Genomic DNA, 25705 nt, shown 5'->3' with positions numbered 1-25705 from the left:
TTCAGTGCTTTCTCTCTCTTTTCTAGAAAGTGGATGTTTGGCTTCTTGCTGCCCTGAGAAATTTGCAGGTTAGGTTGGATATTAAAATTGGGGAAAACGAAAAGGGGTTGAATTTTTGGGGCATATTTGACAGTTTGTGGGGGAAGGGGGAGAGAGAAGTGGAGGGGTAATTTGGAAAATGAGGAAAGATTGAAAATCAATGGAAAGGTGAGTTTGAAAGTTCCAAAAATCAATGTGATTTTTATCTAGCTTCTTCTACCAATTGACAAATTCCAAGGCTTTTTAGCTGGGTTTTTGGGTTCCATTGATTTATTGGAAAGTTTTGTTTTTGGGTTGAGAGAACGTAAAATTTGAAGGTTCAAATCACGCTTTTGAGAGATTGTAAAATTTGGTTGCTAGGTGTAGTTGGACTCTACAAAAAATTTTGGTGTTGGGTTCAATTTCTTTGCATTTGAAAATTTTGGAGAAAGTTTTGTTAACAAAAACTTCGTCTTCCTTTTTGTCCTTATTCTTATTCTGCACCAAACACTTCACTAAGCCAGTCCAGCTTAATTTAGTCTAAGCCAGTCAAGCTTAGTCTATAAAGCTAGTCCAGTCCGAAATAATCCGATGCAACAAATGCATCCTTACTAAATTAAACCACGTGCCTGGTGCAGTGCATCCTATTATTTTTGGACTTGTGAATTGAGAACCTACAAACTATCTAGTTAAAAATTAAAATGCAATTATGAGGTAGAGTTTCAAGATAAAAGGAGTAGAGAAAGACTATGAAAACTTGAAAATAAGATTTTAAAAAAGATACGAAGTATTTGGAGCTAACAAAAAATTAAATACAATGATATTCTAAAATTTATACAACCGACTAACTTAGTGAAATTATTGATGTTGTAGAATCAATGTAGATCAATTTCCTAATAAAAACACTCTGAAATTTTATCAAACTGTCAAACACGTTTCAAGTTATTCTTTCTTACTTAAATTCGAGTAAATGGTTGCACAAGTACGCTGAGACGACATCAATTTCCTAAAAACACTCTGACATTTTAGCAAACTGTCAAACACGTTTCAAGTTATTATTTCTTACTTAAATTCGAGTAAATGGTTGCACAAGTACGCTGAGGACACTACTCATTATATTGAATCACTGCAACTTGACTTTCGAGTTTGGATACCCCCCACCGTCCTCCAAAGAAAAGATTGCTACTTTTTTACTTTGACAACCAAAGATTGCAACTTGACAATCCAATGATACCAAAGTTGCAAACTTTCTAGACTCATCTTGTTTGTTTTTTTGGAAAAAGATTTTTATTTTATATTTTATTACTCGTTTAAGTGGCTCTCTTCAGTGTAATGATATTCGTTACATAAGTGATCAGTTATTTAGGCAAAAAATTTTATATTTGAATTCGAAACGTGAAGGGTGAATTCTGCCCCTTATTCATTTACTTCTAAGGATATGGTATATTAAAATAGAAAAACAACAATAGCTGAAGAAAAAAAAAATGCGTGCCCACTAGGATACTCTTTAGTTACGGGCTTGATTTCGGGGGTTGTGAATTGTGATAAGTTGGGTGATGAGTTGGTACTGATTTTAAAGAAGTTTAGGTATGATTTGGTATGCAGACGGGACGGGACAGTATGGAATGGGATGGAACGGGATGGGACAGGATGAGACCAGACAGAACAGAACGGGAGCAAAAATGTTCTCGGATGAAAACAACGAGGAAGAAGAAGGAGACGGAGAGATTATAATTTTGTGTTCCACAGATGTGGAACGAGTCGTTCCAGGAGGTGAGGCCGTGTAACGAAATAATGAAATTAGTTATCCCACTCTCTCCCGTCGCACGTACCAAACGTTGCCTTAAGGAGATGGGTTGCACCTCTCGTTGTCTCTCTCCAAAACTCGGCCGCAACTGGTTCGATTCTCCTCCCTCCTCCCCTCTGCTTCCGCCTTCGATCGCCAGTCAGGTATAGCACTAACCTCCATCCCACCATACTTTCGATACTCTTTGTTTCCTTTTCTCGTTTTATGAACGTTTCTCGTGCGCAAATTAATGGAACCCATCACTCAATTTTTTGTGTTTTCATGGTTTTGTCAATTTTTGCTTTAAAGTTTATAGCTTTAGTTCACGCTGTATTGTGGAATTATATGATGTGTGTTGTTTAAATTTGATTTTGACATCATCAAATTCCGGGCATTTCGGGGGTTGTGAATTGTGATAAGCTGAGTGATGAGTTGGTATTGATTTTAAGGAAGTTTAAGGAGATGGGTTGCTCCTCTCGTTGTTTCTCTCTCCAAAACTTGGCCGCAACTGGTTCGATTCTCCACCCTCCTTCCCTCTGCTTCCGCCTTCGATCGCCAGTCAGGTAAATAGCACTAACCTCCACTCCACCATACTTTCGATACTCTTTGTTTCCTTTTCTCGTTTTATGAATGTTTCTCGTGCGCAAATTAATGGAACTCATCACTCAATTTTTTGTGTTTTCATGGTTTTTGTCTAAAGTTTATAGCTTTAGTTCACGCTGTATTGTGGAATTATATGATGTGTGTTGTTTAAATTTGATTTTGACATCATCAAATTCCGGGCATTTCTCAGTTGCATTACTTGTGGCTTTATGATTTTTGGGTCGTAGGTTGTATGTTTATCTCTTCCAGTTTAACAAAATTGGTGTTGCTCTGCCCATTTGCCGTTCATGGTTACTCCATTTTGTAGTGTTGTAGTAGATTTCAGAGTCAGTAGATTGCGTTTTTGTTCTTGTTAAGAGAAAGTTAATTGAATATGCTTTTGACAAAGAAAGAAAGTAGAATATGCTTTTGACAAATTTTCCGGTAGCAGGTGTCAACTACGACTAGTCTAGTCTCTATCTAATGGTCATTAACTTCCTGATGAGTTTATGTTGAATAATGTAATCCGTGAAACCTTTTGCCATGCTCAGGATGAGCGCAAAAGTAACTTCTTTCCTCACATTAATGCGTAACATGAATCTGGGAAAGAAACTGTGTGGTTTTGTCAGAAATCTTAATTCTGTTCGTAAGTTACATTTCTCCCAATTCCATGATGAAAGTTCAGGTTTTGTTAATGTTCATAGTTGATTACATATTAGACAGATGATGTGCAATGGTTTTGACCTGTCTGGACCCGTGCAGGAAGATTATTAGAATGTCAGCAACTCAAACAGAAAATCCCAGAATATCATTTGAATCCTTGCCAATACAACCTCCTTCACATCCGACCTATGATTTGTGGGGTGTCATCAAGTCAGCCATTGCTGAGGATGCTGGGGATCAAGGTTTGAAATTTTTCTTCGTTTCTAAGAACCTATTTCAAGTGGTTTTAGTACTGAGATCCAATTGCTCTGTCCGATTTTCGAATGGCGAGTGTAGGATTTCCCTCGCTTTCGAAAGATATTATTTAGCAAGATCGTTGTTTCAATTGTAGGTGATGTGACATGTTTAGCTACCATTCCATCTGATATGGAAGTAGAAGCCCATTTCTTGGCAAAGGAGAATGGTATAATTGCTGGAATTGCACTTGCAGAGATGGTATTTTATGAAGTTGATCCATCTTTGAAGGTATAAAAACACTGCATTTTGTGTACTCAACAGTTTTTGTTCTTTTCATCCTTCCATTATTGATTTACATTTCAATACAGGTTGAGTGGTCTCAAAAGGACGGAGACTCTGTACATAAAGGCCTAGGTTTTGGAAAAGTTTATGGTAATTCAGAATCTGAAGAAATTTTAGGAGCTTTTGAGAATTCCTTGAAAATTTAACAAATTGATATGCAGGACGGGCACACAGTATTGTTGTAGCTGAGAGGGTAGCTCTGAATTTCATGCAGAGGATGAGCGGAGTAGCAACTTTAACTAAGGTAATATTTTGTTTCCTTTTATGTTTTGTGCCAGCTTTTAATCTGTAACATTAGAGAACATAACAGGTATATTATATACCATTGCAAAAGGGAGGCTCAATTTTTTCAATGTGGATCGTGATGGTAGTGGAGTAAAGCTTCCCTGTTATGGAGTCCTCCGTATCATAAGATTAAAAGACTGTATAATAACGCAACTACTTAGTTGTCTAAATCTTTAAAAGAGGGTCGTTGTTTTCTTTCACTTAGTTGTTACTGATATATGTCTCCAACTTGCTAATAACGGAGCGCTGACCACTTTGAGAAACTGCAAAGGAAATCGACAACAGAAATCAAAGTGGATAGTAGATGAGAGAGAAAAAGTATTTGAGTCATGTTATGCCTATTATATGTGTATTAATATGGCATCTTTTGTTGGCTGTGTAAAGGGACGATTTTTAATCAGTGTTTCATGCAGGCAATGGCAGATCTTGCAAGTCCTGCATGTATTTTGGAGACGAGAAAAACTGCTCCGGGTTTACGTTTGGTGGACAAGTGGGCGGTGCGGATCCTTGCTTATTCTACAAGCCAATACACACACACACACACACACACACACACAAGCACGTTCTTGTCAGTTGTATATTAATTTTTGCTTGACCTTAAAAAAAAAAAAAAAAAAAAATCCAGGTACTGATTGGTGGAGGACGGAATCACAGAATGGGTTTATTTGATATGGTAATGATAAAAGATAATCATATATCAATTGCCGGAGGCATCACAAATGCCCTGAAATCTGTAGACCTGTATCTAGAGCAAGGGAATCTTCAGATGGATGTTGAGGTAATTTTTGCAACTCATCACATAGTTTCACTATCTTGCTTCTATCACTATTCATGACATCCCTAGTTATTTCTGAGTTTTTCACTGACATTCTGTGTGATTTAAGTTTGATATGTCCTGCATCAATCTGTTACAAAATCTTTCGCGCTCTCTCTCTCTCTCTCTCTCTCTCTCTCTAATATCTCTTGTGTGTGCATGTGGACACATGTGTGAATGCTGACTAAACACAGGGACGGGATCAGCTTTCCTTGGGGAAAAAATCATTAATGGGGTATTTCGATTTGATTCCCAGGTTGAGACCCGGACATTTGAGGAGATAGAAAAGGTATTGGAATATGCATCTCAAACAAAGACTTCCTTGACGCGGATAATGTTGGATAATATGGTTGTACCACTACCAAATGGGGATGTTGATGTATCCATGCTTGAACAAGCTGTGAAATTGATTGATCGGAGATTCGAAACTGAGGTAGCTTAAGTTATTTATTCAGTTTTTTCTATTATCTATAACCAATGGTTTTGCTAAATTTGTTTTCCTTTAGTCCTAAAAACTGATATAACTTAAAGCTTCTTACATGCACATCTGTAAAGTGCTTCAAAGCATCCGATTTCTTATAACATTTGCCATGCCATTCCATAATCTTGGTGTAGATAATGTGGATTGTTAGGCTGTATGAAACTTTCCATAAACATCTTATATAGTAGTTTCACTATTTTCTTTTAAGGACTCTTTCTCTGTATCTAGGTTAAAGAAATATCTACTAATCGTATGGATTCGATTTTTCCCTTTTTATTTCTGACTTATCTGCTTCACTGCAACAGGCATCTGGTAATGTTACTCTTGAAACCGTACACAAGATTGGACAAACAGGGGTTGACTTCATTTCTAGGTAACGGCGCAGCTTCCTAATCTGTCATTAAGCCTGCTGGCTTGGCATGACTTAAGCTGTTTAGTCTGTCGTCTGGAGTTCTTTAAATGAATAGTAAATCATTCTGCCTTCTTCTTCTTGGCCATTTTATAGTTCCATTTTCATCATCCTGACTTCACATCTGCTGCTTGTAGATAGGGTGCACTGCTGCTCCGTTGAAATAAGACGGTGGCAGTGTGTAATCTCATTGTTTGAGGTTGTGAAAATTGCATCTCATTGCAAATAGGCTGGCAGGGACAACATACGAAATGATATTTTACCGATATTATGGTTCAGTCATCGTTAGTATATTCTTGGCATGGTTTACAAAGTGCAATTTATGTTTGCAGTGGTGCACTGACTCATTCTGTAAAGGCTCTAGACATCTCCCTCAAGATTGATACGGAGTTGGCCCTTCAAGTCGGAAGGCGTACAAAACGAGCATGATCGAGAAGTTATCAGCCGGGTAAGGTGGTGACTTTGAACTTGTCAACAGTTGGTACAAAACCCTCTTATGGGAGCCTAATGTATCTTATAGACAGGCATGCCCCTTTCGCTTGACCTCGTGCCGCCAGGCGAGCAACATGCCCCTTGAAGTTTTGAACAAGACTTCAACATTATACTATTACGTCAATTTGAACAAGTCTCATGTCATGAATTGAGATATATTCTGCAGCAATTTCTGAAGGTTTTGATTCCCATTTGACAAATGATAAGACGACGACGATGCCGATGACGGCGCATGCATCCTTGAATAATATCGATGGATTTATCGATTTAAATAAGAAATAGTTGCTACTGTATTGTGTACCTAATTGCTGTTGTACTGCAAAATACAGTAGAGCTTTGAAATATACAAAGCATTTGACAAGTTGTTCATGCAATACGATAAATAATACATTATCCATTTATCCTAAGCTCGGTTCTTAATTGTGTGTTTGGTGCGTGAGTACGTCAGTTTTTAGACTAGGCTAAAAAATTAAGACACAGCCACTTGCAATACTGGCTATTTTTTAAACTTGCATTCAGCAGAAAAAAATGGCACCTACTATTTGGCAGATAAGGATTGGTTTTTTAGCTAAACTAGTTTATGAGATTTGCATAACTCTTCATTTTGATCACTGAGAATTAAAATCGATAGAAGTGATCTATGAGATTCCTCATGGCTTTACGGGAGAAGACTTCTTTGCATCTCTTGTAAGTCACCGTTGTATTTTGAAGTGTTAACGTGATGTTAAATGATAACGTAAAAATACACGGTATCGCGTTATTCATTTGGAAATGTTACAAACCTATAGTGATATATCGGAACCGCAAGTAAGCTCTCTCCAAATTATGGGGTAATGTTCCTTTACTTTCTTTGTATTTGCACTAGTTTAAAAGTCGAAACATGCCATATGACTACATGTAGCAAAGTCAGAAGTTTGGTAAGTATTAATTTAATTCTACAATTATAGTATGCATTAATGAGTTGCATTTCAGTTGTGCCTGAGATCTGACCAACCACCTGCATGAAATGCTGCCGTTAATTAATTTAATTCGCAATATCGAGGCGACCAAATTAATTTGAGTGTCCAGGTCAGTATTGCATGCCCGGATAATTTACTCTTCGTATCCGAAAGTGTAGACTGTCTAATTTTAAAATTGCAGTAGACATGTTTAGTGAGTGAGTTTGTGATCCTCTGCACACTTTGTTTAACTTGGTGACTTCACACTTTTAGTGAGTGCAATTATGTTGCAGATAAACTAGCTGGAATTGATCCTTCTTTGGAGTGTGATTGTCATGGTGTTTTGTGGTTGTAACTTGTAGGCAGGAGCGGATGGACTTGGCGATCAAAGTGGTCTCAGGTCCATCCGGACTTCATAAAGTATAATGCATAATGTGAAGGTTGTTCAAAGATTTTCATTTTCGAGGACCTTTTAAATGTTTGATACGAGTTTTTTTTGTGCCTACCAAGTATTTCATGTAATGTCTGCCAGAAACCTCGACATGTTGTGTCGACAACACACGATAAAATTTCTTTGTATCCCCTATCAAATTGTTTCGACATATGTCGATATTTGTTAACATGTGCGCAACCTGATTGGACTGACGACAACAAGCTCATCAAGTGTTCAACGAAACACTCTCTGTGAATAAACTGAATTTTTTTTTTACACACTTCACACTCTGTTTCTATCTAAAACTTGAATCTAACAATGTGATCCCCAACGTTAGAATTCTCAATAGACCTTCCTTTTTACGCAAAAACAAGTGTCGACTGTCACAATAATGTATATACATAAATATCTCACCATAGTCCAAACCTGCCGTTCAATCTTGGTATATAAAGTGGAAAAGAAGTACATTTCAATCTCTTCCTCAAGTAATATGCTACATCATTGAACCAAAAAACATTTTGCTACTTGCTATATCAAAGTAATTAACTTTAGATTAACTTGAGTATTTTATGAACTTTTCGCGGCACATGAATCGTATCTTTCTGACGTGTAATCTTAAGGAAATCACATTATCATATTAGAAAAAGCACGTTCCAAAACCGCACGATGTAAAAAGTAGACTAATTAACTTTAGATTAATTTGACTATTTTATTCCATCTCCACGGTTCATTAACCCCATCTATCTTTTTAAGCTTTTTAGTTAAAATGGTATCTGAAATTAACATAACTCCTCATTTTGGTTTTTGAGATTTAAATTAATAGAACTGGTCTTCGAGTTTGTTCACCATCAATAATTTTGATCATTCCGTGAAAAATCTCTGTAAATAAAGAAAAAATGACAAAAATATCCTAAATTTTTGTTAAATCATTTTGGACCAATGTTTTTAAATCAAGGGTATTTCCTTTTTGATCATTTTGAATGACCAAAATAATTGACGGTAGACAAAGTCAGGAACCATTACCATCGATTTCAAATCTCATAGACCAAGCGAGGAGTTTTTCTAATTTCAGATACTATTATTGCTAAAAAGCCATTTTTATAACAAATAATAAATAATATATACAACTAACGTTTAATGAGATAAAAATACATATTCTCGTGACAACCTGTTATTATGGATCAATGTTCCCTTAGGAAAAGGAAAAGCAAATAGAATAACATAACAAAATTGATGGACCATAGGACCTAACGTATTAATAAATAACAATGGTATACTTTTTAATTCCCAGTAATCTAGAGTACTAATCCAGCCCTAAGGTCACCTTTTTAACAACTTAATTAGCAGTAAAAAATTCATAAAGATTTTATAGCTTTATTCTTTGTCATCACCAAACAAAGTTCGACGCTGAATGCCAAATATACGAAGTCTTTTCAAACATGATGAATTAGCACCAATTATTTCACTGTTTGATTGAGATATTTACCGACCGGCTAGAGAGAAAATAGGGTTAGTGGACTTCTATCCATGCACAGTCAATGTCATTTCATCAGGGCATCAAAAAGTCCTTTTGGAAGTGGGGAGGTTATTCCATCTCATAATTAAGACATCACAAGTCTTTTTGAGAACTTATAATAGGGATTTTAGTTTTTTTTTTTGAATTTTCACAAATCGTCCACAAAAAAAATTATAGGTAACCGAACTCTAACCTAAATCTTGGTCTTTAAGGACTCACGTACAGTCAATGTCATTTAGATGTTGCAGCCGACCACATATATTATATTAGGGTAAATACATGCACATATAATACACACGCTACTCTAATTTCATTGGACGAATCATTTCTTTGTAAGAGCACACCGAACTTTTCAAGGATAATGTTGAAAGATATGTACCTATACTTTTACGCATGAATCTTAGTACTTAATTTAGTTTAATTCTGGTTTAGGGTGGCTAATATTGTTTTTTAAGGGTGGCCGATGACAGGTTAACATCACACCTTAAATATGTTAACATCATGCCTAAGATGCTACTCAAATATTTATTTTTTTCACCCCAATTCATGCCTTAATGTATTGTCAGTTAAACCATGTTTAGTACACGCCCTTAATATTCATTTTTCTAATGCATTATGTCACATTCCAATTTGGCTCCGTCTATAGCACGATATTGTCCGTTTTGAGCCCCGGCCACGCTCTCACGGTTTTGGTTCTGTGAACTCACGAGCAACTTCCCAGTGGGTCACCCATCCTGAGATTGCTCTTGCTTAAACTCGCTTAACTTCTGAGTTCCGATGAACTCCAAAGCTAGTGAGCTTCCAAAATGCCTCGTGCTATATGGGGGTGGACATGTACATATAAAGCACATCACCTCCTCTCCGTTGGTCGATGTGGGATGTTACAATCCACCCCCCTTAGTGGCCCGACGTCCTCGTCGACACATTCACACCACACGATAGAGTGGCTTTGATACCATTCTGTCACATCCCAGCTCGGCTCCGTCGTAGCACTATATTGTCCTCTTTGGGCCCCGACCACGCCCTCACGGTTTTGTTTCTGGGAACTCACGAGCAACTTCCAGTGGGTCATCTATCTTGGGATTGCTCTCGATCGAACTCACTTAACTTTAGAGTTTCAATGAACTCCGAAGCTAGTGAGCTTCCAAAATGCCTCGTGCTATATGAAGGTGGGCATGTACATATAAGGCACATCACCTCCTTTCCGTTGGTCGATGTGGGATGTTACACATTACTTTCATGGCTATATTGACTTTAGGGATTACTAAAAAGAACAATAATTAGCTACTCAAAGATGAGTAGGAACTTCTACTTAAAAATTTTCAAAATTGGTCATTGTCAATTTATAAAACTTCATGTTTATAATTAGGACCATTCATATTATAAATCACCTTGTAAAGATCGCCTCTGCAAAAAATCAATTAAAACTAAGGTCATTTAGTCATCAAACTGTTTAAAAACAAATGAACAATATTGGTAAAAGTATTACGAACTGTCTATGTATTTGCTACAATAAATTGACTAAAACACTTTAGTTTTAATTTATTTTTTGCAGAGATGATCTTTACAGTGTGATTCATAGTATGAACAGTTCTGATCATAAGCACAAAGCTCTGTGATTAAAACACTAAGAGTTTTTAGTTGGAGTTCCTACTCATCTTTGAGTAGCCAAGTATTGTTCTTACTAAAATAGAGTGAAGATAAGGGATTTCAAAGTACAATGGGATGGGATAATGTGAAGAAACATTTTAGTGTGCCGAGAATACGGCTCGGTACACGTAGTGTCATAATACAATTGATTATAATTTTTTTCTTCAAGTTTCCAATCAATCATATTAAAATCTCTCATTAATGTGGGGTTTTCCTAATTTTCTTCTCTTGATAAATGATATGACATTTACAAAGTTACTTTCATAGCGGATTGTTAACTTATATCATAACAAGTCACAATGATTCACAACTTATAATCAAACTCATGTATGCACATATTATTCTCACATTTCTGTGTGTCAAATCTAAAATCTTCTCTACCTGAATAAAACGAAATGTCGCTAGTCCAACTTCCTTCTCTTTTTCACTTTAGGGTTTCTTAGACATAGAGGAAACGAAACTGTGGGCTTTTGGTAACCCTAATTTGACAAAGCATTAGAAAAAGACTAAAGGAGGGGAGGTTAAGGCCTGATCTTAGTCTTATCCAAAATACAAAACAAGAAAAGAAAAGGTAATTAATCAAACAAAATAATATGTCCATGACATGGACATGAGTCACGAACGACGACGATGACGATGATGATGAAGGAAAATTGGGTAGGGGCGGCTGTATGTCCTTCTGATTCTCTTATCCATTCCATCACTCACTGTTTTTGGGCATGAATGATGGAACTTTATATGGCTGAGTATATTTTTAAGAAAATATAACCCAATTTGGTCAATATAGAAAAGGGTGGGGGAAGGATGGGGATTTGGAAAAACTGTTACCTACCAAAAGAAAACGCCAAGGAGAAAAGGAGAACAAAAGAGTATGAAATAATACAAAGCTTCATCTTCCTTTCGGTAGACCTCGGCAGCAGAAAACACTTTTGCAGATGTTGGCTTCCCACCAAATGAAATGCTTACCAAATCCCCCTCACCTGCTGTCTGCTGCAGGGGACATGACAATTGGCATCTCCCTTTTGTGCACAATATGCATGGGCACAAGAGATTTTTAGTGTTCTCGGAATATAAGTGATGTACTACATGTCGTAATATAAGTAGATGAATACTGAAAAATATATTTTCTCTTCACTTAAATTATGACCCATGGCACGGGTGAAGCTAGAAATAACATGCATGGATGGCCAACTAAGCAATGACAGATGCAAGTCCTCATAGAATTCCAAAAAGAGTGCGCGTAGCACCAAAAAAAATTTCAATCTAAAAACTTGGCAAAACCCATTGAGTTGACAAAAAAAAAAAAAAAAAAAAAAAACTCATACTCATTATGTGCTTAGCGTACATTCCCACTGTTTAGGACATTTTTATTGTATCTTTAGGGTCAATATTGTTATAGTAAATAAGTATATTATATATGCATAGGGTTGGGAAGTCAAATTTAATAAACATATGAGAGGAAGGAATTCTTCTTCGTGAGCTGCCTGAATCAACTCTACAACTAAACTTTGTGTTATATGCGCCTCCTGGGGGTTTTGGATTAGGAGCGAGTGACAAAGTTGATGGTGGTGGTGAGTTGATAATTATTCGTCGTAGTCGGATTAGACGTCATATTGAGCGACGAAAGGCAACTGCGATTTAAATAATACCAATCAGTTATGCCACATGTTGAAAACATGAACTGATTTTAATCGTTGATATACTTTCAGTCTTACGTGCATCAACAGCGAAGATCAAACACAAATTTTACCAATAAAAAATTACAATTTGAGTTTGTTTAAGTGACCCTTGTTCAAGGCTAATTATGATCACCATCAGTATTAGATCTCTCCCTTGTGTGAGTGTGGTAATTACCATCGCCATTAACATTAGTCACATCATTCATCAAGATCTTCCCATTGCAACTCGGTACCCAAGATGCCAAGCTTCCGGGTTAACCGTAGAAAATCGAGAAGTCTTGCTCAAGGAATAAGTGTTCGGGTCACAGAAAACCCGTGAAACCTGACCCACCAAACCGCCCAAAATTGACACCCCTGTCGGCCCATCGCGTGCCCATATGGATACGGTTCTAGATGCCGTCATGGATCGTGTGATACAGACGCCAAAATTCAACAAAATTCATTGCCCAAAACGGTTTTTAATCTGCACACTGATGCTGACCAATCAACGGCGAGTTCTATGGTAATAGTTAGAAAATTAAATCAGACTTTAGCCCTAATTAAGTATCACGCTGACCAATGGCAGTCTTGAATGCTAGGTTAATAAAGAAAAAAAAAATTCTTCAATAAAAGCGCCAAAGACTATTTTATGGGGCCATTCGAGAGGGACGGTGCGGTGCAACGATATCATTATATCAGCGTTTTGAACTATTAATATAATATTATATGAAGAAATTTTGAAACATAAATATGACATTAATGGTGTATTGAAGTTTTTCTTTCAGTCGAGATTTATTTCTTTACTTGTGTAAAAAGCGTATCTTTGAAAGGAACATGTAGAAAATCTTAATTGAAAAACTTAGGGGTATAGTTAAAATAAGATTTTGAAAGATTGATATTAAAAGACTTTAAAATCATGGTGTAGTCAGCTAGAATTTTAAAAGACTTTGAAACCGTGGTGTAGTCAAAGTAGAATTTAACAGGATTTAAAAGAATGCATCGAAGTCCAAGTGTCGTCGACTAAGATTTTAAAGGACTTTTAAGGAGTTCATAGAAATAGGTATTCAAAATGTCATATTAACATGTAATTTTTTTAAACTTATTTTCTATTGACGAATAATTTTTTAAATGACAAGATAATCTCTCAAAATCATTTCAATCTTTAAAAATCCTTGAAAATTCGTTTTAATGTTGTAAGGGTTCTTACAATCATATAAAATCTATCACTATAAAAGTTTTTTAAATCCTTCTAAATCCTTATTTGACTATACCTTAAGATTTTTCATTTTTTTTGGAAAAACACTGAAAAGTATTTTTTGAACAATCACCCCTACGTTCCAAATACTTATTTAGAGTACTTCTATGACCGATTAACATTTTTAAAATTTTTACACTAAGCATAATTAGACGTGGGGTGTATTATAAGGGTAATGCTAGAAACATCACATTTTGCAAACTACATTTAAATTATCTCTTTAGTAGAGATACAATCAATATAAATAGGTCTCACCGTCCACAATACAAAGATGGGTGTTTACATATAAGGATTCGTTTGGAAATACTTTTAAAATGATTAAAATCGTTTTTGGTAAAAATGTTTATGAAACTATTCCTTAGTAAAAATCCAAGTAGATCTTGGAAAAACACTTAAGTGTTTTCTGCAAGAAATGTATATCTATCTGGTGTTTCTTCAAAAAAAGTATTTAAAGTGTTTTTGAAAACCAAAATTAATTTCACTAAAAACGTTTTCAACTATTTAAAAAGCATTTTTCGAATGTCATAAAATATGATCCATAATAAATAAAAGCACTTTTAACTAATGAAGGCCGTAGGTAATTACCAATTAGGCATGAATAGAGATTATTAAAAAAAGAAAAAAGAAAAAGGAAATAGAATAGGAGATGAGAGCGAGAAAGTGCTTTTTGAAAAGCAATATTTTAAGTTGCAATGACCAGTTGGGGTGCGTAGGAAGGAAAGAAAAGAAACAGAAACGAAGAAGAAAGAAAGAGAGAAGAAGAAAAACAAAAAACAGAAATTGAAAGAAAAAAGAAACGAAATGAATTGAAAGCGGCAAAAAATATAGATGATACAAAAGAGAAGAAGAAGTGTTGATGCAGTTGCAACCGGAGGTGGTGTTGTCGGTGGAAGAAGCGGAGAAGAAAGCGGAGGAAGAAGAAGAAGTGAGAGAGAGGCAAATGCGTTTCTTGAGATGCGAGTCGATTCCGGCAGAAAGGGAACCTTCTCCGTACTCCTCATTTTCGTCCTTTTGATCCTCATTCTTCCCAGCATTTAATTTCTTCAATCTCTCTCTCTCCTCTTTTTTTCTCTCTCTACATACGTACTTCTGGTTCTTCATCAGCTTTTGCTTTACTCATACGTATTCTGCTCTTCGTCTCATTCTATGCTGCCGTTTGCTTCCATGTCTCTTGGATTTCTCATGATTTCTCATTCTGCTTGGACTGGGTGGACTTGGAGCTGCTCCGATTGAATCGCCCTGATATGCTGCAATCGATCGCCGGATGCATTCTTGAGGACTCTGGAATCGGTTAGGGTTTCTTTACTGCTTTAAGTTTCTTCGAGTTTGTTGCTGCTGCTGCTGCTTAAGTTTTAAGCACTTTCATTGGTGATATTATTTTGGTTGTAAATACTGTCAGATTTTGTGCATCCTGAGCCGTCTGATTTCCTCCCGTGATATTGTTTTGTGTGATTCTTGGAGGAGGAGAGGAGGAGCATTTGCTTTCTGTTTTCATTCCAAATTTTTGAAAAAAGAGGAAACAAGAAACAAGGAAAACAAAATCATATAAAAGAAAGAAAAAAAAAATACATCTTTAATTCCAATTCACCCACCATTTTTATTGTGGGGGATTTTATTTATATTTGTTGATTATACTGAAATTTAGACTAAGTAAAAGAATTTAGCTTTGAGGAGGAGGAGGAGGAGGAGGAGGAAGAGCTGCTGCTTCCTTGTTATTTGTTGGGTTGTTGCCATTCTATGGGAATACCTGATCGTTCACTACTAGATCTAATAGACAAAGTTAGGTCCTGGATATCTGGAGAAGGAAGCGATTCACGGTGTTTGTCTAGCGTGTTTGATATATAGTAACGGTTGCAAGATGTGTTGTGATTGCAATACGAACACCACTGGTATTGGTTCTAGATATCACTGTCAGAGCTGTGGCAGATGGATTTGTGGAAAGTGTATTCAGGGCTCTGAGTGGGATAGCATCAAGAGCAATGATGAGGTTGGAGGGAGTACTATTAAGTTCTGCAAGTTTTGTTCTTTGGCTAGATTAAGGAAGGAAGGTGGAAGGAATAATGGGGAGAAAGTGCATCCGTCTGCCTCTCCCCGAGAAAGCCCTGAACCACCATCACCCTGTTGTAGTGCCGAAACAGTCAAGTGTTCTGTGGATAATGATGAATCTATTCACAGTGATCATTTCTCAAAGATTTTGGAAGCCCATGATTGCAGTTATTCTCCCCATGCTGTGAGGAGTATGACCTCGCTTAGTTCTCACCCATCTCCAATATCCATTCGTCACTCTATTAGCAGGTATGCTTTCATTCAGATTGCAGGTTGTGCATCATGATGCATTTTTATATAATATTTTTTAATTGGATTTCTTGCCTATAACTAATCTCTTCACCTGCTATACTATTCAAATTTAAATATATCTTTTTCATTTGATGTCAAAATATCCTTTCATTAATTCTCTGTTTTGTGATGTAGGAGTGACGAAGAGGAGGCAGAGGATTCTGGAAAGAACTTTTGCAGTCCTTTAAGTGAATATTGTGATGACAATTCGGACGTAGATTTAAGTAGTGTTAGTTCTAGAAAAGAGTTTTTCAGGTCAAGGTCACTGGGATCCCATCATTTTGATTGCCCGTCTAGAATTTATTATACTTATAGTAGAGTTGGGCATTCTGTACAGCAGGGGCAGGAGGGAATCCCTGTGTCTCAGACTGATGGTCCCCTTGGTCAACAGACTAAGGCTGTTTTAAAAAGGCCTGAGAGAGGGAGCGAGGATCCAGATATTACTGATGATTGCTCTGATGACGCGTCAGTTATCCGTAGTCAATATGAGAAGTCACAGAGGCCACTGGATTTTGAAAACAATGGTCTCATCTGGTATCCCCCTCCGCCTGATGATGAGAATGATGATGCAGAGTGTAATATCTTTTCTTATGATGATGAAGATGATGATATTGGAGATTCCGGTGCAGTGTTTTCATCAAGCAGTAGCCTTTTGAGCATGTTTCCTGCAAAGGAGAAACAGAATGAGGGTAACAAGGAACCACTTAGAGCTGTGGTACAGGGGCATTTTAGAGCTCTTGTATCACAACTGTTACAAGGTGAGGGTTTCATGGATAAAGGGGATGGAGATGAGGACTGGCTTGACATAGTTACAAAAATTGCATGGCAAGCGGCAAATTTTGTTAAACCAGATACAAGCAGAGGAGGCAGTATGGATCCTGGTGATTATGTGAAAGTTAAATGTATTGCATCAGGAAGTCCAAGTGACAGGTATATTTTCCTTGAAATTTTATTTGACGTTTTGCATATCTCTGTGCTAGTGACAGGTTTATATCTTTAATTAAAACATTTTGGATTTGTGCAGTACGCTTATAAAAGGAGTAGTTTGTACAAAGAATATAAAGCATAAGCGCATGACCTCACAGTACAAAAATCCTAGATTACTTATTTTAGGGGGAGCACTTGAGTATCAGAAAATTCCAAACAAGTTGGCATCTTTCGACACATTACTGCATCAGGTTTGTTTTTCTCCTTTCCAATTCAACAGGTTTCTCTCTCTCTCTCTCTCTCTCTCTCTCTCTCTCTCTCAGAGAATTGATGACAATTTTTTGTAACATTAAATTCCTTATAACTGATATATTTCTTACTTTTTTTTGGACAGGAAAACGATCATCTTAGGATGATTATCTCAAAGATAGAGGCTCATCGCCCCAATGTTCTGCTGGTAGAAAAAAGTGTATCTTCGTATGCTCAAGACTACCTGCTGGAAAAGGAAATATCGTTAGTATTGAATGTTAAAAGGCCATTACTGGAGCGTATAGCACAATGTACTGGTGCACTTATTACTCCATCAATTGACGATATCCCTAAGACTCGTTTGGGGCATTGTGAGCTGTTCCGGTTAGAAAAAATTTCTGAACAGCATGAGCCAGCCAATCAGTTTAACAAGAAACCAGTGAAAACCCTGATGTTTTTTGAAGGGTGTCCAAGGCGTCTTTGCTGCACAGTAATGTTTTCCATATACATCATTTTGTTATTTCTTTTACAGTCCGAGTTTCTGCTGTTTGTTTAATTGTGCTCATTGCAATTTATTCATAATCTACATTCTGATAAAGCATAAAAGGTTTTTAGAGCCTGGTGGGGTGATCTCTTATCTTGTCAGTTTCTGTTGTAGGTTCTGCTGAAGGGTGCTTGTGTTGAAGAACTAAAGAAGATCAAGCATGTTGTCCAGTATGCAGTGTTTGCAGCTTACCATTTATCCCTTGAAACTTCCTTCCTTGCTGACGAGGGTGCTACTCTGCCCAAGACGACTCTGAGACACCCAGTTACTATACCAGACAGGACAACAGCTGATGCAAATTCAGTAATCCCTAATTCCCATGCTTTGAGCAATTCCCAGGCTGTACCTTTTACTTCTGTTGAAGATGATAATATTTTGGGTCTGAAGCCGGAAATTGAAGGATTAGAGTCTTTGCCCGAGCATCCTTATCATGGACTTGATTTTCCTGTGTCTAATGGTGACTTTGTGATTGGAATTACATCTTCTGATGCTTATACTGATGATATAGGAAATAATGTGATTTTGGGATCCTCATATCAATACAAGGATATAAATGGGGTCACAGTCCATTCTTCTGAAACAAAAGACCTTTCCCAACCAGAGTTGCAAGAAAACTTGCCTCATGACTGGAGTCAACACGAGGATAGTGAGTTGACAAACTCTGAAAGGATTGATCACAATCAAGTTTCAAGTGAGTACTTCTCTTCTGCTGACACTCATCAGAGCATATTGGTATCCTTTTCAAGCTATTGTGTACTGAAGGGAACTGTTTGTGAACGCTCCCGACTTCTGCGCATAAAATTCTATGGTTGCTTTGATAAGCCACTGGGCAGATATCTTCGTGATGACCTATTTGATCAGGTGATTCGTTGTAACTTTACTGCATCCCTCCTTAATTTGTTTTCCTGATTATGAAATGGAATTAAAGTTAATACTAAGGTTTGTAATTGGCAGACATCTTCCTGTCGGACTTGTAAAGAGACAGCTGAGTCTCATCTTCTATGTTACACCCATCAGCAAGGAAACCTTACCATTAATGTTAGATGCCTTCCTTCACTAAAGCTACCTGGGGAGAGAGATGGTAAAATATGGATGTGGCACCGGTGTCTAAGGTGTGCCCATATTAATGGAGTTCCACCAGCAACACGTAGAGTAGTCATGTCAGATGCTGCCTGGGGGCTTTCTTTTGGAAAGTTCTTGGAACTGAGCTTTTCAAATCATGCAACTGCAAATCGTGTTGCTACTTGTGGCCATTCATTACAACGGGATTGTCTCCGTTACTATGGGTAAGTACTAATAGATTTGGAGTGTTATTACTTTTAGTGTACTAAATGATCTTAATTTGAAAAAATGACTTGTATTACAGGTTTGGAAGCATGGTTGCGGTCTTCCGATATGCCGCGATTGATATTCTTTCTGTCCATTTGCCACCTTCAGTGCTTGAATTCAATGGCCAAGTCCAACCAGAGTGGATAAGAAAAGAGGCAACAGAGGTGCTTTTAAGAATTTTAATCTAATTCTTGAATAAACTCTTGATGGGTGGTGAATGACGAACTAGTTTTGTAACTGCTGGTTATGAGATTTCAATTCTAATAACCTGGATTGTTTTGCAGCTTATGGGAAAAATGGAAACCGTATATGCAGAGATATCTGATGTACTCGACTTCATGGAGGAGAAAAATAGATCTTTTGGATGTGAAATGTCAGGTACAATTGAGTTACAGCACCACATCTTGGAGCTGAAAGATCTGCTTAAGAAGGAAAGAAATTACTACATTGTAAGTGCAAAATTGAGTATCGCATGTGACTATGATTGGTATCACATGTTTCCTGGTCCAGGGTTCATGTTTACCCTTTGTGGAATCTTTGTTTTCCTAATCTAGTCTACTTGCTTTTTCAATAGGGTTTTCTGCAACCTGCTTTTGTGGAGACTTCTGAACCAGGGAAAATGCCTGTTGTAGACGTTCTGGAGCTGAATCGCTTGAGACGTTCTCTTTTAATTGGTTCTCATGTTTGGGATCGCCAGCTTTATTCATTGGACTCACTGCTTAAAAAGACTCCTGTTTCCATGGCTACTGATGGGGATGTATCTTTTGCCCACCTGCAAGAGTTGATAAGTGATCCGTCTGGTAAGGATGGCAGTCTTGACTATGGCTATGAGGATCATGTGCCTGAGTCTTCAAAATTCCAAGTGCCTCCTGGCAGTGATCTACCAACAGATAAAGAACCTATTGTACCACCACTCGAACCTTCTGAAGACGTATCACACCATTATAGCCGAGAGGACGAGATGCATTCCGATAAGGAAATTGTTAATAAGACATCCTGCAAAGGCTTGTCCTCCCTTAAATCTACACTGTCTGAGAAAATAGATTCTGCATGGACTGGGACTGATCAACTTCTGGTGAAAGCTCAACCACTTGGTACATCATGTTTGACCGAAGTTCAAGCTTGTGCTTTCGAGCATACTAGTCAAAATGATGATCCCCCTCTTAGGAGGCTAATGTCGCCCGTGAGAGTTCAGTCTTTTGATTCTGCCCTAAGATTCCGAGACAGGATTAGGAAGGGATTGCCCCCTTCTTCATTGCATTTGTCGACGCTTAGATCATTCCATGCTTATGGAGATTACAGGAGTATGGTGAGAGATCCTGTTTCTAGTGTAAGAAGGGCTCTTTCCCAGGCATTGCCACACGAGGCACAAAAGTTGGATTCAATACTCAATTCCACACCCTCATTTGTCTCCTCTGCATCTCAAATAGCTGATGGGGTTCGGTTGCTGCTTTCCCAGACAAGCAGCAATGAAATAGTCGTTGGTGTTTATGATAGCGAACCCACTAGCATAATCTCATATGCCCTTAGTTCCAAGGATTATGAGGACTGGGTTGCTGATAGTTTGAATGAGCGTCAGGCAGGCTGGAGTATTCATGAAAGCTTTAAAGAAGATTCTGCAGCTTCTATCTTTGCACCCTGGCAGTCTTTTGGCTCTATGGACTTGGATTACATCCATTATGGAAATTATGGATCTGAAGATGCTTCAGGTTCCATGGGCAACCTGTTTGCAGATGCCAAAAGATCTCCACATTTGAGGATATCTTTCGGGGACGAGTCCTCAAATGGGGTAGGAAAAGTGAGATTTTCTGTGACTTGTTATTTTGCAAAGCAGTTTGACACTCTTAGGAAAAAGTGCTGCCCCAGTGAAGTGGATTTTATACGATCTTTGAGCCGCTGCCAGAGGTGGAGTGCACAAGGGGGAAAGAGCAATGTATATTTTGCTAAATCTCTGGATGATAGATTCATCATAAAACAAGTCACAAAGACGGAATTGGAATCCTTTCAGGAATATGCACCTGAGTATTTTAATTATTTGACAGATTCCCTTAAATCAGGAAGTCCAACTTGTCTTGCCAAGGTTCTTGGTATGTATCAGGTAAGGCTTCTTCTCTGATTCTTTATTTTTATATTTTTTTTTACTTTGTTTCATTGTTATGTTATGTCTGTGCGGGTCAGTAGTGAGCAGTAGCTTAAATATTCGTGTGATCTTATTATACTGGTGTATTGGCAGGTCACTGTTAAACAGCTGAAAGGTGGGAAGGAAACTAAAATGGATTTGATGGTGATGGAGAACCTTTTCTTCAAAAGAAACATTTCAAGGGTGTATGATCTCAAGGGGTCTACTCGATCCCGTTATAATTCTGATACAACGGGGGGAGACAAAGTACTGTTAGATATGAATTTGTTGGAATCATTACGTACACAACCCATATTTCTTGGAAGCAAAGCAAAGAGAAGCCTGGAGAGAGCTGTTTGGAATGATACGTCGTTTTTAGCGGTATGCCTTCACCCCCTTCCCTTTTGCTTGCCTTCAGCTTTAGATGTTAATCTCAAGATAGTTAAAACAAATTTTCTTCATGTTGCATCTATTCGATTAAATTTCTTTAGTGACACTTATTTACAAAGTTTATTCGATACTAAACTATTACGAACGCTATATCTATTAATTTCTGCCAATGCCTCTCCAGTCTGTTGATGTAATGGACTACTCGCTGCTCGTTGGGGTGGACGATGAGCGGAAGGAGCTGGTTTTGGGGATCATAGATTTCATGAGACAATATACATGGGACAAGCATTTGGAGACATGGGTAAAGGCATCCGGAATACTTGGAGGTCCGAAGAATGCTGCTCCGACCATTATTTCCCCGAAGCAATACAAGAAACGATTCCGGAAGGCGATGACCACTTATTTTCTCACCGTGCCTGATCAATGGTCGTCATGAACTGTTCGTACTTCGCATCGCGCTGCATTTTTTTCTCGTTCACGGAAGATGAGTTCACTAATAAGTTTAATAGGGGAATTATTATTTCTGATACAGAGAGAGGAGGGAAACCCCTCCATCTTCGTCTTCTTCTTCCCCTTTCTTTTTGTATATGGGGTAGAGTTAAATTAACCCACATGAGATTTGTTACCGCTGTAATTGTGAAGAGTTGGTAACTCTTCTTATTTTCTCTGTCAAAGTTACCAACACTGTAGGATTAGCCATGTGATGTAACAGACAAATGTAAATTAAATAGGAAATGGATCATCTCCAAATCTCTTTTTTCTAATCTATCAAATCAAGAAATCTACGCAGTTGAAAATTAATCAAATGGCTACAAACAGGAGTCCACGTTAAAAGTTATAATAATTTTAGCCGTTGGATCAAATTTCAACGGTACGGATTTTCTGATTTGGTGAATTAGGAGGAAAGGATCTGGAGAGAATCCTTTCCAATTAAATATTTGATCGATGGATTTTCTGTCCACGTGCTTCATCAGTAAAATATCAATTTTTTATTTATTAGTCTCTTGAATTGTAATGCTCTGAGCACGTGCATCTTTACTTAAAGATTGGTGGATGAAATTCCTTGAGCACATGTGAATTGTATCTTTGGAAAGTACTTTTCGTATAAAGAAATTCTTTAATATTTTGATGCCAAATTATTCGGCTTAACAAGTTTGCTCATTACTGCATGTGGTGGTTCAATAACAGTGAATAAGGTGTTGATTTTCATTCATGCGTTTTGAGTTTGAAACATCACTTCTCATAAATTTTTGTAATAATTTCCAACTCTTCTCATCTTTTTAATAATAATAAATTGAAAAAAAAAAAAGTTCACTCACTACCGATTGTGAGAAATATGAGATAATTCATAAAGATTATGAAGATTATGATTTCACAAAACTGTTCGTGAGTGCAGATATAAGTTAAATCAGTTAGTTAGGACTCAAAGAAACAAGAAGATAAAAAATTTGACTACAATTTATGTATAATTATACAGTATAATTAACTAACTACACATGCTTAAAGATAATCCTCAAATCAAATCCTCAAAAGTGTGGTTGATGGGACTGCGCAGACTGAAGTCGAGTACTAGAGCTACCGGCTACAGGCGCTGCTCATCGCTACTTGTTAAGATCTCTCCTTCATTGGCTGGTCGGAAACTCACTCGTTTCTGCAGGATCCAATACAAGAATATTTCAATATATTTCTCTTTCTTAATTATTCTAAAACAATAATTAGACATAAACACTTGTGTACAAATTAGATTATCGTCACTAGTACTAAGATTCAGTGTGAAAAGCTTGACTATCTATGCATATTTTCAAAATTGCCCAAACTTTGTAAAATAACTAACACCATGACTTAAACATATTTGGCTACCGTTTTTACCTATCTGTGGGTACGAAAATTGAGTAAAAGGGTCAGCAGTTGAGATCCCAAATCATGATAGCTTTGTCAGCTGTGGAAATATTTCACTCTGAACATGAAAGGTAGGTGCTAATTAAGGTAAGATTTGGCTTATGCTTGAAATGCATAATGCTAACTAAGTTCTATGGGGAAGGTTGGATAATTGGGTACAACGAGTTCAGCTATATGACATTACTAATTCACGTATTATGATATGAGTGGATAATATGACTCATGTATAATCGATGTAGAGTATAGTATTGAAACTAATTTCACTATTTATGATTAACAAGTGATCAGTTAATAGTTATAGTATTACGTGACGGTATGACTATCAAACAAAACTTATTTATGGGAGGGTTGAGCTTTGAGCTCATACCAAGTCTTAAGGAAGCCGTCCCTTAAATCCAGTACCTAAAATTGACTTAATATTAAAAGTACTCAGTTGGGTGTACCAACATTTCTATGCGTTAGGTTCACGCAACCAACCTAAACCAGAAATGTCAAAACAGCACCACTCAACATTGCACAAAAACAGGATCTATGTCTCTAAGAAACCTTACCTGAATCCGATCACGCCCCTTGATTCCTTGCGACCCAAGTAATCTTCCTCCATCCTTCCAATGCATTTGCGGGTTCAAACTCAAACCTTGATCATTGCCCATCACGTTGTTGGTGTTCACCATGCAAAGATCCATAATCTGCTGAGCTGCCTCCCCGTCGTCTCTACTTTGCCGCATCAATTTCTCCACATCTGCCCTCGGAAGCCTCATCCTCACGCGCACCGCCCCATTCGCCTCCTCCTCGGGCACAATGCTTGCTGTCGATGCCGATGATTTCATAACCGAAAGGCCCGAAACCGACCTCCGAGAGAGCATTAGGCTCTCGAGCCTGTCCTTAGCACTCATGTTTATTCCCGATCGAACCCTTCTCTGAAGAGTCTCTTTTTTCAAATCAACCTTTGGCAACTCCACGAGAAGATACAACCTGTTAGGCTCAAGCTGTTCGTAGGGTTCCAACGGCTTTGCCCGAACCCCGAAATGCTTCACCTCCGATGATTTTAGCAAAACATGACCTGGGAAATCCTTGACTACCTCACCAGCTTGCACTGGTGTCTTCAACTTGAATGCCTCTCCATTAACTTGCATAACTTTTGCACCTTTTTTGCCTCCCAAGCTGTTTCCCATAGCTATAGCTCACTGACCAATTAATTTTGGATTCTGTTTCTGGTATGATATATATTCGGATTCTCTGAACAAGAAAGCTTGTTTTTTTTTATATTTGGATCGATAACTAATGTTTTGAATTGGCCTTTTATCATATGCCAAAAGGCTAAAGCTCTCACGATGGTGGGAACAAGAAAGAGACGTCGTTTTAAGGGTAGTGGTTGTTGTAAAACGACTAATTTTAGGGTTTTGACTTTTTTATTGGTCAATAACTTCAGGATTTTGACAATGGCATAAAGTACGTATAGTTTCACTTTCGATCCTAAATTTCTAATTTTTTTTTTTAGCATATCAATATTTTCATATTAAGAGGAGGGGAAGTTTAGCTAAGTCACACAATGGACAACCTAAATTGGTATTTAATTCGTCAACTATGAGATTCGAACCTAAGATCGTTCACTTTCAAGTGAAAAAGAATATCATCAGACCATAGTATTGAGTTGGTTAATTATCATCCTCGGAGTTTATGCTTTTTAGATATAATTTCTACGACCTTATATTCCAAATTTTAGGAGATAATGTTGGCCAAAAATTGTGATGTGTGGAAAAAGGTGATTGCATAATCATATTTTGTTATTATTTCCAAAGGAAAACAGTACACGACAATGTGATCATGTGAAAAGTTGATCACGGAAAATCGTGTTAGGAAAACGTGATTTCATCGCCATCGGACTATAATCCTTGATTAAGCTCGTGATTTGTTTTTGTCAAATTAACGAAGTCATTAGAAACTAAAACATTTCTACTAATCATGTGTAGAAATACGAATTCATCAAAATTATAAAAGCAACAATCGAAAAAGTCAAAATTAAAGCGAACTTACCACAAACAACTGAAATATCCATATTATCACCTAAAACTAGCCTAATCCGTAATAAGATCATGCAACCTAGAACAACAAAAACACGAAATTAAACCATACGCCTAAATCATGACTAGCACTGGGAACCAAACCTGGCTCGAATAGAACTCACCACATCTAACAATGAACTTGTAGGGTAGATCAGGAGATCAGTAATCAGTGATTAAACTCATTGCGTGATGTGGCCTAGTAGTCGAATACCGAGTCCAAAATGATGGTCCATTCATCAACTTGGAAGCAATCAGTAATCTCCAACAAGTTATCTAAGACGAGGAA

General features: G+C 37.4%; 3 protein-coding genes across 10 annotated transcripts; 2 read left to right on the top strand and 1 right to left on the bottom strand.

Moving 5' to 3' along the window:
• The first annotated feature begins 1821 nt into the window (after window positions 1-1821).
• Window positions 1822-6516, top strand: LOC103948510 (nicotinate-nucleotide pyrophosphorylase [carboxylating], chloroplastic). Of its 8 annotated transcripts, none has more exons than XM_048585219.1 (12): window positions 1855-1968; window positions 2225-2367; window positions 3149-3291; window positions 3441-3574; window positions 3655-3718; window positions 3790-3872; window positions 4327-4410; window positions 4539-4691; window positions 4984-5160; window positions 5514-5581; window positions 5950-6065; window positions 6142-6516. In XM_048585219.1, the coding sequence occupies exons 1-11, from the start codon at window positions 1870-1872 to the stop codon at window positions 6044-6046; spliced, it is 1245 nt and encodes a 414-aa protein (XP_048441176.1). In that variant the 5' UTR covers window positions 1855-1869; the 3' UTR covers window positions 6047-6065; window positions 6142-6516. The 8 variants fall into 8 exon arrangements, with proteins under 8 accessions (XP_009357826.1, XP_018503304.1, XP_009357850.1 ...); XM_048585218.1 differs by having other exon boundaries at window positions 6138-6516; XM_048585221.1 differs by having other exon boundaries at window positions 5950-6070.
• Window positions 6517-14006: 7490 nt separating this feature from the next.
• LOC103948501 (putative 1-phosphatidylinositol-3-phosphate 5-kinase FAB1C) lies at window positions 14007-22413 on the top strand. The gene is given in 12 exon segments (XM_048584711.1): window positions 14007-15400; window positions 15402-15854; window positions 16032-16826; window positions 16921-17074; window positions 17218-17562; window positions 17731-18477; window positions 18571-18902; window positions 18983-19109; window positions 19230-19394; window positions 19520-21043; window positions 21179-21445; window positions 21636-22413. Coding segments are annotated over 12 exon segments (5268 nt in total). The 5' UTR covers window positions 14007-15296; the 3' UTR covers window positions 21891-22413.
• Window positions 22414-22894: 481 nt separating this feature from the next.
• LOC103948493 (uncharacterized protein At1g66480) lies at window positions 22895-24692 on the bottom strand. Its single transcript, XM_009359528.3, has 2 exons — window positions 23905-24692; window positions 22895-23105 (listed from the first exon to the last, which is right to left on the bottom strand). The coding sequence occupies exons 1-2, from the start codon at window positions 24526-24528 to the stop codon at window positions 23037-23039; spliced, it is 693 nt and encodes a 230-aa protein (XP_009357803.2). The 5' UTR covers window positions 24529-24692; the 3' UTR covers window positions 22895-23036.
• Window positions 24693-25705: the final 1013 nt, after the last annotated feature.

Source organism: the organism of the source record quoted next, unplaced genomic scaffold (genome assembly GCF_019419815.1).
Source record: "Pyrus x bretschneideri cultivar Hongxiangsu unplaced genomic scaffold, Pyrus_bretschneideri_v1 Contig22, whole genome shotgun sequence".
NCBI classification, from domain to species: Eukaryota; Viridiplantae; Streptophyta; class Magnoliopsida; order Rosales; family Rosaceae; genus Pyrus; species Pyrus x bretschneideri.
This window is presented reverse-complemented; position numbering and strand designations above follow the sequence as displayed.

Excerpts from the sequence above, each read along its gene's own strand:
- LOC103948510 (XM_048585219.1), top strand. The coding sequence starts at position 1,870 with ATGGGTTGCACCTCTCGTTGTCTCTCTCCAAAACTCGGCCGCAACTGG. Across the intron at positions 3,719-3,789 it reads AGGTTTTGGAAAAGTTTATG|GACGGGCACACAGTATTGTT; the intron begins GTAATTCAGAAT and ends ATTGATATGCAG. Across the intron at positions 4,692-4,983 it reads ATCTTCAGATGGATGTTGAG|GTTGAGACCCGGACATTTGA; the intron begins GTAATTTTTGCA and ends TTTGATTCCCAG.
- LOC103948493 (XM_009359528.3), bottom strand. The coding sequence starts at position 24,528 with ATGGGAAACAGCTTGGGAGGCAAAAAAGGTGCAAAAGTTATGCAAGTT. Across the intron at positions 23,106-23,904 it reads AGGGGCGTGATCGGATTCAG|AAACGAGTGAGTTTCCGACC; the intron begins GTAAGGTTTCTT and ends TGGATCCTGCAG.